Source organism: Pseudorca crassidens, chromosome 8, assembly GCF_039906515.1.
Source record: "Pseudorca crassidens isolate mPseCra1 chromosome 8, mPseCra1.hap1, whole genome shotgun sequence".
Classification (NCBI taxonomy): Eukaryota; Metazoa; Chordata; class Mammalia; order Artiodactyla; family Delphinidae; genus Pseudorca; species Pseudorca crassidens.
In genome coordinates this window covers 26777640-26792968 of record NC_090303.1, presented here as the reverse complement: position 1 = coordinate 26792968, position 15329 = coordinate 26777640, and the positions used below count along the sequence as shown (strand labels likewise).

Below are 15329 nucleotides of genomic sequence, written 5' to 3'. Positions count from 1 at the left end.
TCCTGTATGGGAGTCGCTGCGCTTCCTGGACTTGGGTGGCTATTTCCTTTCCCATGTTAGGGAAGTTTTCAGCTATAATGTCTTCAAATATTTTCTCTGGTCCTTTCTCTGTCTCTTCTCCTTCTGGGACCCCTATAATCCAAATGTTGTTGTGTTTAATGTTGTCCCAGAGGTCTCTTAGGCTGTCTTCATTTCTTTTCATTCTTTTTTCTTTATTCTGTTCCATAGCAGTGAATTCTACCTTTCTGTCTTCCAGGTCACTTATCCGTTCTTCTGCCTCAGTTATTCTGCTATTGATTCCTTCTAGTGTAGTTTTCTTTTCAGTTGTTGTATTGTTCATCTCTGTTTGTTTGTTCTTTAATTCTTCTAGGTCTTTGTTAAACATTTCTTGCATCTTCTCGATCTTTGCCTTTATTGTTTTTCCAAGGTCCTGGATCATCTTCACTACCATTATTCTGAATTTTTTTTCTGGAAGGTTGCCTACCTCCACTTCATTTAGTTGTTTTTTGGGGGGTTTATCTTGTTCCTTCATCTGGTACATAGCCCTCTGCGTTTTCATCTTGTCTATCTTTCTGTGAATGTGGTTTTTGTTCCACAGGCTGCAGGATTGTAGTTCTTCTTGCTTCCGCTGTCTGCTCTCTGGTGGATGAGGCTATCTAAGAGGCTTGTGTAAGTTTCCTGATGGGAGGAACTCGTAGTGTGTAGAGCTGACTGTTGCTCTGGTGGGCAGAGCTAAGTAAAACTTCAATCCACTTGACTGCTAATCGGTGGGGCTGTGTTCTTTCTCTGTTAGTTGTTTGGCCTGAGGCAACGCAACACTGGAGCCTACCTGGGCTCTTTGGTGGGGCTAATGACAGACTCTGGGAGGGCTCACGCCAAGGAGTACTTTCCAGAACCTCTGCTGCCAGTGTCCTTGCCCTCACGGTGAGCCACAGCCATCCCCCACCTCTGCAGGAGACCCTCCAACATTAGCACGTAGGTCTGGTTCAGTCTCCCTTGGGGTCACTGCTCCTTCCCCTGGGTCCTGATGCACTCACTACTTTGTGTGTGCCCTCCAAGAGTGGAGTCTCTGTTTTCCCCAGTCCTGTCGAAGTCCTTCATTCAAGTCCCACTAGGCTTCAATATCTGATTCTCTAGGAATTCCTCCTCCTGTTGCCGGACCCCCAGGTCGGGAAGCCTGACGTGGGGCTCAGAACCTTCACTCCAGTGGGTGGACTTCTGTGGTCTAAGTGTTCTCCAGTCTGTGAGTCACCCACCCAGCAGTTATGGGATTTGATTTTGACTGTGATTGCGCCCCTCTTTCCGTCTCATTGTGGCTTCTCCTTTGTCTTTGGATGTGGGGTATCTTTTCTGGTGAGTTCTCGTGTCTGCCTGTCGATGATTGTCCAGCAGCTAGTTGTGATTCTGGTGTTCTCACAGGAGGGAGTGAGAGCATGGCCTTGTACTCCGCCATCTTGGTTCCTCCTCCCAAGACTTTCATCTTAAAAGTAAATTGTCTGGATTTCTAACATGTTAGGCTAGAATGTGCAAAAATATTTAAGAAATTTATTGATTAATATTTCCTGGAAGTTTATTTTTGAAGTAGAATCATTCTTCAAAGGTATTTTCATAGAATTTCCTGGATTTTGATTCACTATTATGATTTCATAAGTTAAAGTTATGTTGAAATCAATACCTTCATATTTTAATATACTCTCAAAGATGTAAATATAAAATGTGTCTAAATATTGAGCATTCAGAGCTCTTAATTAAGTTAGTATTTACATAATTAATGGTTTCTATAACGTAATTAATGGTTTCTGTTTTAAGTGAAGAATTGCTTTTCATTAGTAACTCATGGGATTAACAGACTGATGCTTTGACTTTGACATTGTGGTCATGCCATCTTTATGTAAATAGAATATTCATTTTCTAGGTGGTAGATAGTTTAACCTATTAATCTGTTTACAAAAGAAGATACTGTAAAGCAGAATATAATTAATCTTGGAGATTGTGATTAGGGAATCAGCAAGATGCAGAGGCAACAACAGGGTTGGGGAATCTTCTTTTCTACTCTAGGGAGTTCTGTTAAGTAGCTGGATGATATTAGATTTCTCTTTACCTGCTAGTCAGCTGAGGCAAATGGTAACACTCTCCCTTCATTATAGAAATGTAACAGGGGTAAAAGGGAATGTAACAAGAAATGTGAGAGCAATAATAGATTCTATGCAGAAGTTAAATGCTTAGTACTTAAAAAAATGTAGCTTTATATTTATATTACTTTTTAAAAGTAATATTACTTTATAAAAGTAATATTACTATTTTATAAAGGTAATATAATTACTTTTCAAATAAAGCTATTTATTTTTATTTCATATTTTCTGGTTTTATTTAGAGTTGCCTTATTCCCTCCATGATGAAATGTTGTAACTAAATCAGTTACCACAGTTATGTCAGCAACCTGAGATTGTTATTATTTTGGGGGGGAAAAACTCTTTTTTTTTTTCTTAGAAGGAAATCTACTTGACTACAGAATGTACTGTCGGTAGAGACTGTGGACCCCCTTTACCCACCTACTGGAGATTTTAAATAAGAAGCTATTGTTTTAAGACAGTGGTTAATTACATTCATTTTCAAAGATATGGAATAAACTCTAAGGGGATTTCTGATCTTAGGGTGACTTTCAGTATTTTATTAACTGATTTTTAAGTGAAGTACTGTTGTTTCCCAAACATGAATGCTGAAAGACTATTAAAAATTTTTTTTACCTTACAAATCTGTTGCATTAGCAATCAAGAATTAACACTTTAAGTTATGCTTGCACTTGAAGGATAAATTATTGGTTATTGTTTCCCCAAATAGAAATCAGATGGTTTGGTAATACTAATTACAGAGAGAGTGATGGGTAGTGGCTATGCTCTTTTCTTGTCTGTTAGCTGCACAGAGGAAAGGGAAGCTAAAAACTCATAAGTGATGTAGCCAAGTGTTGGCTTCTTCTCTAGAATGAAGATGAATGGCATAAAAGACCATTCATTATTTGCTACTGCGCACTCTCAATATGCAACATAGAGCTGCTGCTTTTTTTTTCCTGAAGACATCATTAATGTCTTTATGTCTAGAGCAGTGATTCTCAGCTGAGGGCAGTCTGAGGAGACATTTGTCAATACTTGGGAACATTTGTGATTGTCACAACTGGAGGGAGAGGGGGTGAGTGCTCCTGGCATCTAGTGTCTAGATGCTGAGGATGCTGCTAAACATCTCATAGTGCACAGGATGTCACCCCAGAACAAAGAATTATCTGGTGAAAATGTCCATAGTGCTGAGGTTGCAAAACTGCTCTAGAAAAACGGAAGAATTTGAGGTAAGAATAAATGTCTGAAATTCTTTAAATGAATACAAAGTTGTAAAAAATTGGATCTCAGCGTTGATAGCTAGCAATGTTACTTTAGAAAAGCCATTTGTTAATAAGGTATGATGGTTAAGGGCAAATTGAACTGCTGCTTTTTAAAATTCTTTTGTTGGCAGTGAAATGAATTTAGGTCGTTTGGGGTTAAGGACATTAAACAAGCCACTCACTCAGCTTATGGTTAATTATTTTTAAATTTAATTTTAATAAAATCTGATATGATCTCTTTTACTTTTAATTGCATATGAATTTTCTGGTCAAAATACATATATAATTCATATACAGCTCCAGATATTCAAAGGGAAACAAGATAGTTTAATAAGTTACTTGTGGAATTAAAGACAAACAAAAAACCAAATAGGTAGCTTTTATACATATCTTAATTTTCTTTATATTTTTTGTTTTAATTCTAAGTATTCTAAGAGACTCTTAAAACTTAGCATATGTGTGAGATGTCTCCAACCTAAAACCTGAAGAATTCTTGATGTGAATCTTTTTCATGCTCACCTTAGTCTTTGTTAGAGTTATTTTCCCTATTCCAGCAATGACCCCTAGTATTTCACTTGTAGTTTTGGTTAAAAATAATCACGTGTTCCTATGTGTAATATGGAGAAAGTGAAGAGGCATGTTTATGGTTGTCACTTGTTCTGTTCCTTCTTACATTTTTAATATGTTGCTCAAAAGTGTCACCGTCAAATTCTTGTTACTAGGAACTAGGGCAAGTAGCAGTATATGCTGTGGAAGGGTCGTCAATTCTGACTTAATTCTTCCTAAATAATCCTCACGATAATGTCCCATTTGAAACATGATGCTGTCCCTGCTAAGAAGCTATATCATATCAAACAGAATGAATAGAAGTAGGGAAGGTGTTATCAAACTCTTGCGTTTGATGTTAGAATGCCTGTTTAATGTAGCTATCACAGGAAAAGCATGCACTGTAAATCTGAGAACAAGACATATTGTATATGCATGTGTGCATTTATGCGTATTTGCATATATGTACATAATTACATGTGTACATGTGTACATATATATGTATATGTGTGTGTGTGTGTGTATTCAGATCATGTTTGTAGTAAACAAGCCTATGTTATAGTTTGAATTCTTCCTATGTACTAATTGCTGTAGTAGGCACTGGAAGTTCTGAGGTAAGAGTCAGTCTAAAACAGCTTGGCGTTGACTCTATAGTAAAATACAAACCAATACCCTGAATTTTATAGCTCTTCATAATAGTATCTCAATTTGCTTTTCTATATATATATATATTTTAAAGAAGATGTTGGGGGTAGGAGTTTAGTAATTTGTTTATTTATTTTTGCTGTGTTCGGTCTTCGTTTCTGTGCGAGGGCTTTCTCTAGTTGTGGCAAGTGGGGGCCACTCTTCATCGCGGTGCACGGGCCTCCCACTATCACGGCCTCCCCCGTTGCGGAGCACAAGCTCCAGGCGCGCAGGCTCAGTAGCCGCGGCACACGGGCCCAGTCGCTCCGCGGCATGTGGGATCCTCCCAGACCAGGGCTCGAACCCGTGTCCCCTGCATTAGCAGGCAGACCCTCAACCACTGCGCCACCAGGGAAGCCCTGCTTTTCAATATTGTCCAATAATTCCTTGTATCGCACACATTCAGATTTCTTTCTCTCCTTATTAATGTACATTTCATTTGAAGCGTGGCTGTAATACCATCTTTCACCATGTTTTGGACTATCATAACCCATGTGATTTAATTTCCTCTGAATTCTGACAGCACAATTTTCTATACCTCTAATACTCTTCCTCATATTGATCATTACCTTATTTTGTGTATTTATTATTAGAATCTAATTGTCATTTAGGTGTTGTGTTTTTATTTCACTATGTAACTGCATAGGTCCTTACATAGCCTCGTTTGTTTTTGGTTCAGAATAGATACTGATTTTAAAATACAAGGAAGCCCTCGTTAAAGTAAGCATTCACATTCCTAGAAAAGCCTGACATAGTACCAGTGTCACTGTCCATTCAGTCGTTCATGCCATCAGTATTTACTGAGTGCTCACTGCATGCCAGGCACTATACTATGTGCTGGACTGTACCAGTGAACGAAATGGGCAAAAGTCTCTGTCCTCTTGACACTAACATTGTGGTTAAGAGAAGTAGGAAATACATAATAAACATGATACTTATATGTTAGATGATCTTTGCATATGCTTAAAGGTAGCAAAATAGAAACCTGAAGCCATAAAAATTTCAAAGGTAGTATGGTGGGGGAGGGAGGTCCAAGAGGGAGGGGATGTATGTGTATTTGTAGCTGATTCACTTCATTGTACAGCAGAAACTAACACAACGTTGTAAAGCAAGTATACCCCAATTTAAAAAAAAAACCAAAAAAAAACCTAGGTTATTGGGAAAAGAAAAAAAAGGAGGGGGGCTGTAATTTACCTAAAATGAAGTTGTAGACTATCAAATTTGATTCTTTTTTTTTTTTTTTTTGCGGTACGCGGGCCTCTCACTGTTGTGGCCTCCCCCGTTGCGGAGCACAGGCTCCGGATGCGCAGGCTCAGCGGCCGTGGCTCATGGGCCCAGCCGCTCCGCGGCATGGGGGATCTTCCCGGACCAGGGCACGAACCCGTGTCCCCTGCATCGGCAGGCGGACTCTCAACCACTGCAGCACCAGGGAAGCCCAAATTTGATTCTTTTAATGATACTAATATAATGCTTTTCATCTTATGAGATGAGTGCTTATATCTTCATAAATTTACGCAAACTGTATTGGATTAATATATTTCAGCAGTTGGTGTTGGCATTCCTTTTTTACCCAACTGTGTTAGCTGACGTAACTGACAGTATAATAGAACTAATGCATTTTAAAACTTGACTTTTGTTTAAGAGAGTGCGTTATTCACTTTTTTAATCAAAGGGGAAGAGGAGAGAGTTTGAAGAGCTTAGGGGTTAACTAGGAAATACTGCATATTTTTTATGGCAAAGTTCACTTTTTAAAATTCAGCTAATTTTCAAAGGAGGAAGGTAGTTTTTTTTTTTTTTTTTTTTTTGGTAAAATATATTCCAATATCAATTCAGATTTAGTGTCACTAGTTACACTTTACCTTAGATAAAGGAGTCTTCCCCTATCTCAACATCTCTCTGTGTTGGCCAGCTTAGATGATGATGAGATTTATGATAAATTAAAAGAAAGACTTTACTTTTGAATCGTAAAATTTCTTAAGGGAACTTTCATCCTTGAAAGTGACCAAGAAAGAAAATTATATCATACTTTTGTGTTAATGCATCTTTTAGAAACAAGACTTTCTAAGTTGCTAGGGAACATGTATTTCAAAAGTCCATGGAACACTTAATAAAGAAAAAAAAAACCACCAAATCATCTCACATTGCAAAGTTCAACTAAAAGTAAAACTGATTTTGTGAATATCTAAAGCAGTTGAGGAGACAGTGAATCTCTTTTCCTGCCTGCATTAGTATTGAAGTTATATGAATTTAGCCAATAAAGATAGTGAAGTTAGAATGATGATGAGGGTTATATTGTAACATTTTCTCTTAATCCCACCTTTCATTACTATGAGGTGGAATCATATTTATTCACCCAATTCATATATATTTTTGTACAGTGTGCCATCTATGCTTTATATTTTTAGCTCTTCTGTCTAAAGTTTCTTTTCAGAACCCTATACAATTATGAAGGTTATAATGGGAGTCCTGAGATAATTTCATTATATCATAAAGTCTAACGGAAATTGTGCATTTCTCACGATTGAGCTCATTTTTCATTTCAGTGAAGTGAATCTGGTGACTAATGAAATGGACATGCAAAGTAGTAATAAATAATGTTAATCACAACTTACAAAAATGCTTCTTAGCATTTTTAGTTTTTGGCAGAGTGAATCACTTGGAGAGTGTATCATAGAACTACCCGTAAAAGAAAAATAAAGGTAGTACATTTAAGGGAACTCGGGAAGAGCCTGGGTTTCAGCAAGAATTAAAGGCATTTAGAAGATAGTTTGGGCAGTGGGAGGGAAGTCTAGAGCTAAGGCAGCCCCAAAGGCTGAGTATTGTTTGCCTCTCAGCTGGGGGCTCTTCACAGCTAACTCACTGTGTTAGTTTTCTCTTGTTAGTGTGACAAATTACTATATATTTATTGGCATAACACAGATTTATTATGTTACAATGCTATAGATCAGAAGTCCTTTCCTTGACTCATGGCCCCTTCCCTCCCTCTTGAAAGCCAGCAACACAGGCTGATTTCTTCTCACGTTGCCATCTCTCTGGTTTTCTCTTGCATGGTTACATTTTCCTCTTCCATTTTTAGGACTTTTGTGATTACATTGTACTCACCAGGACAATACAGGATAATCTCTTTAAGTGCAGCTGATTAGCAAAACTTCTTCTGCAAACTTAATTCCCCTTTGCCATGTAACAACATAGTCACAGGTTCTAGAGATTAGGATGTGAGTATCTTTGGAAGGTCACTATTCTACCTACCACAGCCATCACTTATGTCACTCAATAGTATCTGAAGACTGTTTTCCTCCTTTCCTCTTTTCACTTTTGTTGCTGCTTCTGCCCTTGATCCATCCAACTTGTCATCCTATGGTGAGAGAATCTGATTGGTTCAGTATATTATCCTTGTTTATATGGATCCTTTGTACCTGACTCCTCACAGGCCATTAATTCAGAAATTAGCTGCTTCAAGGTCTGATGTGCCCTGATGCAATTAGGTAGGGGCCAAGGGCAAGGTCTTACATTAGAATATTGCTACCCATTTGTAAGGAAACTCCTGTTTCATCAGGGACTGTCCAAGGAGAAATGCCCTTCAGAAAGATGGCAGAGGTCTTGCTGGCTTGTCCAGGACAAGTTCCATTGGAGGAAAGTAAATGTAAAAGCACTGAGGGAAGGGGCTGTCAAAATTTTCATATTTAAAGTTTAATATGCAGAAATTTGACTTTGTTTCTCTTTAGGGAACTTAACTTACCATGGGCTGCCATTCTCTCTCCCAGGAGGGGAAAAAAATTAGTCTCAGCATTTCAAGGTTAGTCTCTTTCAGTTTAAAACAGCCTCTTGTGGCCAATTATGTATTCAATAAATTCTAAGTTTCAACTCTCTTTCAGTATTCTCTGATTTTCTTAACTTTTCTCCTGGGCATCTGGGTGTAAGGGGAAACTTATGTGGTAAGATATCTGGTGTATTTGCTCTCTTCTGTTCTCTCGTTATGGTTATTAATGTAATTGCTGCTAAGAGCTCGGCCAGTCTCTCCAGCCTGTGTAGGGTGCCTCAGCTCTGGATGATTGATTGTCACCATCGTCCTTCAGCTGGACCTCTGCTTCCCACTGTCCATCTCTGTCTCTGCATTAGGATCCCCCTGAACCTGCACTGAGACGGTCTCCTAGCAGACATACTGATCCTTAATTCTCAGCTACCTTTCTTGTTCATCCTAAAGGGCTTTCCTATTTCTTTACATCCTGCTGAAGCCAAGGAAGGTCCTGGGCCTACAGTGGCACTGCAGACTCCCTTTACCTAAACATGACACATTATCATGTGGCCTGCTGCTCTAGGCAGTGGTTTGCTCCTGAATGATGTGAAATGGGATTTAAACTCCCTCCACTCTGGTATTCCAAAGCCTGAAACCTACTGTTCTCACTAATACAATTGGTTAATTAAAGATATTTTTTAGATTTCTTAAAGTGAGTAAATGATGTATGTGAAACACCTCAGAGTAGCTGCCTGAATGTGATTGCTAATATAATCGTCTAGGTCATCCAAAACTTGGAAGCCTATCTAGCTTTTAGTAAACACCTCTGGGGTATTGGTATTATTTCATGGCATAATTCCATGGTGTAATACTAAGTATTAAGACTTCTGAAACATTTCTTTAGGTATGTTTACTAAGCGATTATATCAATGAGTGCTGTCACTTTTTAGATATTACATATGAAGTAATTTTTAAATGTATTATTCTGAAAAAACCATGGACTTATTTAGAGCAAAGAGACTTAGAAAGAAGTTTTCAGTGAAAAGGGTAGGGAAACCATAGTCTCTGTTTTCATCACAGCACAACTTGGCCTGTGAATTTAGTAGTGAAAGAACATTAAAGCCAGTTAACTAAGATTGTAGGAAAGAAGGAATGTACAAGCAACAGGTATTCTTTTTGTCAAAACTAGTGTCAAGGGTGGCAGTGAGAAGGTTTGAACTATACAAAAAATTAAAGCATATTAATATACAGTCAGGAGGAAAAAGATCCTGTCTTGAATTCTCTTTAGGTGCTGCGTTCTTTCTAGTAGAAGAAATGGAAGCCAGTGTCACATAGCGTGTAGTTGACATGTGATTTGAATTGAGCTCTATCTGGTGCCAGAAACTCATATTATTTCCACCATGCTCTTTTTCTTGCAGGAAAAACATAGGGTAAAATGGTAAAGCAGATAATTAATTTTTAAAAAAGGAAAAAAAGCTAGGAAGAGGAAAAGAAAAGATACTTTAGGCTCTTTAAAATATTCATATGTTAACATGTTAAATATTGGAGAAATGTGGTTTATTTTAGTGGTGGAAAGAATTATAAATATCTGTAAATTATGGAAATATATCATCTTAAACATCCACGTGAAACCGTCTACTCTGAAAATTGTTTACTGAACATACACCAGGAGACTTTTTGAGAGCCTTCACAGTATCTCATGCAACAATAAAGAATACTGCATTCTTTGAAACCAGAAGCAAGGTCCAGTTCTTTTGGTGGGGGCAGTTATATGGTTCTAATTCATTTTTATTACAAAGGAAACATTTCAAATGTGGTTTTATACATAAAAAAGTAAACGGTAGGATATTTACATTGGGGATCTAGGCTTAAGCTTCCTTTCCTTTATTTATTATAGTTTATTTGCAACCTAGACCTTATTTTTTATTTTCTATGCATTTAAAAATTACAGTATAAACAGAACTTGTGAGAATATTCTGTATCTATTTGAGAAAAATACATATACGTGAACTAAAATTGTTTCTTCTGATTTATAATTCATTCAGTCTTTATAGTACCTGTAATGTGTCTGGCATACATAGATAATGACTAATACATGCCATTAACTGTAGTATATAATGCGAAGTAGAGATTGTGTGTCCTGAACTAATCTTTACCAACTCTCAATTCTATTTGAGTTCCTATACCACAGGAAGGAGGTTAGACTTCAGACAGAAATGGACAAGATATTAATGGTACAAAGCACAACTGCCTTTCACACCAATTAGCTATATCTGTTTTGCTGCAAAGAGCTAAATATCCTGGATCAGTTAAAGTGATGTTGAGGTTTATCTGTTTGTACTCCAAAATCAATTAATCTATTCAGGAGTACATGTTCCTGGATGGCATTTTAGGCTGAAATGAAAGAGGCAGCCTTGGGTTGGAGGGAGTACTTCATGGATAACCTGGGTCTTTAAAAATAGGACTCAATAATCTACTCATCAGTAGAAGAAAGCAGAGGCAATCCAGTAATATGCAGGAATCCTGAATGAAACTAAATATAGGTATTTTATATGGCTAAGTTATCGTGCCTTGAATAATTGGAATGAAAACCTACAAGGTCAAAATTCAAACAAATGTGAGAAAAGCCTCACGGTTTGAAAAGGGTAATTTTAGCAGTAAGAGTTTGAAATCTTAAACTATTGATTAGTTTATTAATTTAATTATAGTTGTTTTTAATTTATTAATTAAAATATTGGTATGTTTTAATCACTTAAATAAAAATGTATAACTTCATGTAAAACCAGAATACTTAAAAAAATAAATATTAGCATATGTATTTGTGAACTTTTTTTTTTTTTTTTTTTTTTTTTGCGGTACGCTGGTCTCTCATTGTTGTGGCCTCTCCCATTGCGGAGCACAGGCTCCGGACGCGCAGGCTCAGCGGCTATGGCTCACGGGCCCAGACGGTCCGCGGCATGTGGGATCTTCCCGGACCGGGGCACGAACCCGTGTCCCCTGCATCGACAGGCGGACTCTCAACCACTGCGCCACCACGGAAGCCCTTTGTGAACTTTTGAAGCCAGTGTTCACCAGCAGCATCCATGCTCAGCTGGGAACAGGCTGTAGAACCTGTTGGTAGTAACACAGAATGCTGGCGTTATGCCAGTAAAAAGCAGGGTTGAACTGGTTCCTAGTTGTGCCTGGTTTCACTTCTCATGAGACTGTAGAAACCTGCCAGTCCCTGGCTTTCAAAGATGGTTTAGTCATGCATGTGCAGCCCATCTGTTGGATGCATAAGGGATTTCCTTCTCAGCTCAGCCCTCCAGTCACAAACACAGTCACTGTTTTTTTTTTCTCTCTCCTTTCTTTAATACTTCCTCTCTTGCTAGGAGAGTACAAGCTCGGTAAACCAGGTGCATCTTATTGCCACTCTGGGGAATTCCTTCCATAAACACTGATGTGAGCCAGAAAAGTAGTTGTTTTCCTATTGCTGTCTAGCTTACTTTCAGTATAGTTTTATTTGGTGAATTAAAAAAAATTTCAATTTCATAATAAAAATGTTTATACTATTACAGCTTTAACCAAACTTTAATGTAGAGCTCAGTGACCTTCCTCTTCTCTGTGAAATGAAGCTCCCTGGGTCACCAGGATGAACCTGAGCAGGGGAGGGGTTTCATTCTCCGTGTCTCTCTTTCTGGTCATAAAGCTTAGCAGCATAGTTTTTAGCCTCAGTGATTGCAGCGAGGGAAAAAGTGCAAGTCTCCCTCATCACAGTCGCATTCCCCTTCCCCCAACCTTTGTTCACTGCACACATCCTGCAGGTTTGACCTCCTGTGCTTAATTCTTCTGTTTTCTAGAATGGCCTCCCTCTTTCTTTAAAGTGCTGAAGGCAGTTAATACCAGGTTTTGAGGTTGGGGGTACAACTTCAGGTCACAAAATTGCATACACAAACCACTGTGGTACAAGATGTTTTACAACCTGTTAACATGACACACTATTTTGGTGAGGTTGTGGTCTTACAGCAAATTGATATTTATATATATATTTCGGACACACCTAAACTCAGAAAAGATCAAGATGAAGAAAGGAAAGGGGTTGCCTTTCAAATCAGTTGTTTATGGTTTTAAATATATTCTAATGAGCATTTAGGAGCCAAATAAGCAATTATTGTTCTTATTAATTTTATTTTCCCTTCATACAGATTTATGAGAAATACCAAGATTTGTATACCGTGGAACCAAATAACGCACGCCAGCTGGTGGAAATTGCAGCCAGGGATATTGAGAAACTTCTGAGCAACAGATCCAAAGCCCTGGTGGTGAGTTTAAATTGTATCTGCTCATTTTATTATTTTCCATTACTCATTTATTATTTATCTTTCATGTTTTATTTGGAGGTTTTCTTTAGTATGCTTTCCTTTCCTGAGAAACTGTGTTCAGTGATATGTTCATAAAAGATGAACTGTGAACACCAAATAATGAGTTAGCTTATATCTAATTATTAGTTTATTTTCTTATATAAGGTGATTTAAATACAGAGAAACCGTAATTTAATTGGTACATACATCTTTTTATACATATGTAGGTTATGATGCATAATAGTCATGTTTAAATAGATCATACAATGTAAAACCCATGAATATGGCCAGCATCCTTAAAGCTGCCTTTGTAGTACTTTCCTGTCTCCTCACCCTGCCTCCCTGCCAGGGGTAGCCAATACGCTAGACATTTCATTACTCATTTCTTGGCTCTCTAAAAGTAGCTGTACCTCACGTAAATGTTTGGCTAAACATGTGTTAGCTTGCTTGTTTATCAGCTTTATTAAAGTCACATTATGCTATATGTAGTCATCAGCCACTTGCATTCTTCTGTCAACATTATGTTTGCATGATTTATCTAGATGTTTGTGCCTAGTTTTATTCATTTTTATTCATGGTAAAATACTATTTTCTGAGGATCTATCTTAATTTATTCGTTTATTCTCTGCTGGTAAATTATTATTTGGATTGTTTCCAAATAGGTGCTACCATGAACAGGGTGGCTACATTTTCTTGGAACAAGTCTCCTGGTGCACATGTGCAAGAATTTCTGTAGGGTCAGTACGTGACAGTAGAATTACCTGACTGTACGGTATTCACAAAATCACCTTTATACAAGTATGACAATGATTTTCCCAAATAGTTGCATCAATTTAGACCTCCACTAGCAGTATTTGAGTCCGCACTGGTCCATATTCTGGCCGATAAGTGGCAATATCAGACTTCTTAATTATAGGTAACCAAATGGGTACCAAATGGTACCTCTGCTTATTACTAATGAGGTGGACATCTTGTTTTATATTCACTGACCATTCTTGTTTCCTTATCAGTGACATATCTTTTCATACCTTTTGCACATTTTAATTGTTTAAATTGATTTGTAAGTTATCTATTCTTGATGGTAATTTATTTAAGTTACATGTGATGCAAATATCTTTTTCCAGTTTGTGACTTGGCTTTTCATTGTCTTTATGGTATATTTTGATAAAGTAAGTTCTCAATTTTGATGCAAAGTCAACTTTAAAAAAATTATTAGTATTTTGGGGTGTGTTTTGTTTAAGAAAGGCTTCCCTACCCTGAGGTTATAAATATTTTTTAAGTATTCTAAAAGGTTCCATTTCTTTCAGATTTATTTAACCCACCTGTAGCTAATATTAGTACATAGTTTTTAAAAATAATTTTATAAATTTATTTATTTATTTTTGGCGGCTTTGGTTCTTCCTTGCTATGCGCGACTTTCTCTAGTTACGGCAAGTGGGGGCTACTCTGTTGTGGTGCGTGGGCTTCTCATTGTGGTGGCTTCTCTTGTTGTGGAGCATGGGTTCTAGGGTGCGTGGGCTTCAGTAGTTGTGGCACACGGGCTCAGTAGTTGTGGCTCACAGGCTCTAGAGCGCAGGCTCAGTAGTTGTGGTGCATGGGTTTAGTTGCTCCAGGGCATGTGAGATCTTCCTGGACCAGGCCTCGAACCCATGTCCCCTGCATTGGCAGGCAGATTCTTAACCACTGAGCCACCAGGGAAACCTTAGTATATAGTTATAAGTTGCAATACAAATTAAATTTTTTTCTAATCAGTCTTCCTGGGGCCATTTATTAAATAGTTTACCTTCCCCCAGTGAAGCCCATTTATCAAGCTGGTAGACACACCTTCTCACCATGTTCCTCTTCAAAAGGATCTTGAGTGTTCTTGAACCTTCATACTGTACCTAAATTTTAGATTCAGCATGCTATTATGCAAAAAAATCTTTACTGGGATTTTGAATGGTATTGCGTTGACTCAGACCAAATTTGCAAGAATTGATATCATTATGATATTTTGTCTTTCTATTGATAAACATGATATTCTTTCCACTTAGCTACTTTAATACCATTTAATAAAGTTTAAAAATTTCTTCATAAAGTTCGTATGCATCTTTTGTTAGAGGTAATGCTGGAGCTGAAGTTTAGCTCCTCTTATTCTACAGATCTCAGCACTGTTACAGGTGTTTGTTCCAGGATAACTCTGAATTCCCTGTTTACTTATCACTTACAGCTCAGATTTTTAGATTAATGTATTATATATATATATCTTGGCACTCAGAAATTGTCCTTGTGTTTTTTTGGCCCTTATACATTTTTATGTTTCTTAAAGTATCCAGGATCTTGTTGAAATAGGAGGGGCCTTTGGAATATTTGGTATGCCATATTGCCAGAAGTTGAAACACTTAATTTCTTTTTAATTGATGTATAGTTGATTTACAGTGTTGTGCTAATTTCTGCTGTACAGCAGAGTGGCTCAGTTATACACATATATACCCTTTTTTGAGTATTCTTTTCCATTACGGTTTATCCCAGCCAACTGGGTATAGTTCCCTGTGCTCTACAGTAGGTCCTTGTTGTTTATCCATTCTAAATGTAATAGTTTGCCTCTACTAACTCCCTTCCCTCCTGCCCCTTGGCAACCATAGGTCTGTTGTCTATGTCTGTGAGTCTG

At 37.6% G+C, this 15329-nt stretch overlaps 1 protein-coding gene across 6 annotated transcripts in view; it reads left to right on the top strand.

Annotated features, from left to right (window-relative positions):
- CACNA2D1 (calcium voltage-gated channel auxiliary subunit alpha2delta 1) overlaps nt 1-15329 on the top strand; it is a 512643-nt gene that overhangs the window by 100567 nt on the left and 396747 nt on the right. For all 6 annotated transcript variants that reach the window (XM_067746078.1, XM_067746077.1, XM_067746079.1 and 3 more), the window contains one exon: nt 12524-12640. In XM_067746078.1, coding sequence (XP_067602179.1) covers nt 12524-12640 — 117 coding nt within the window. The remainder of the gene's footprint in view (nt 1-12523; nt 12641-15329) is intronic.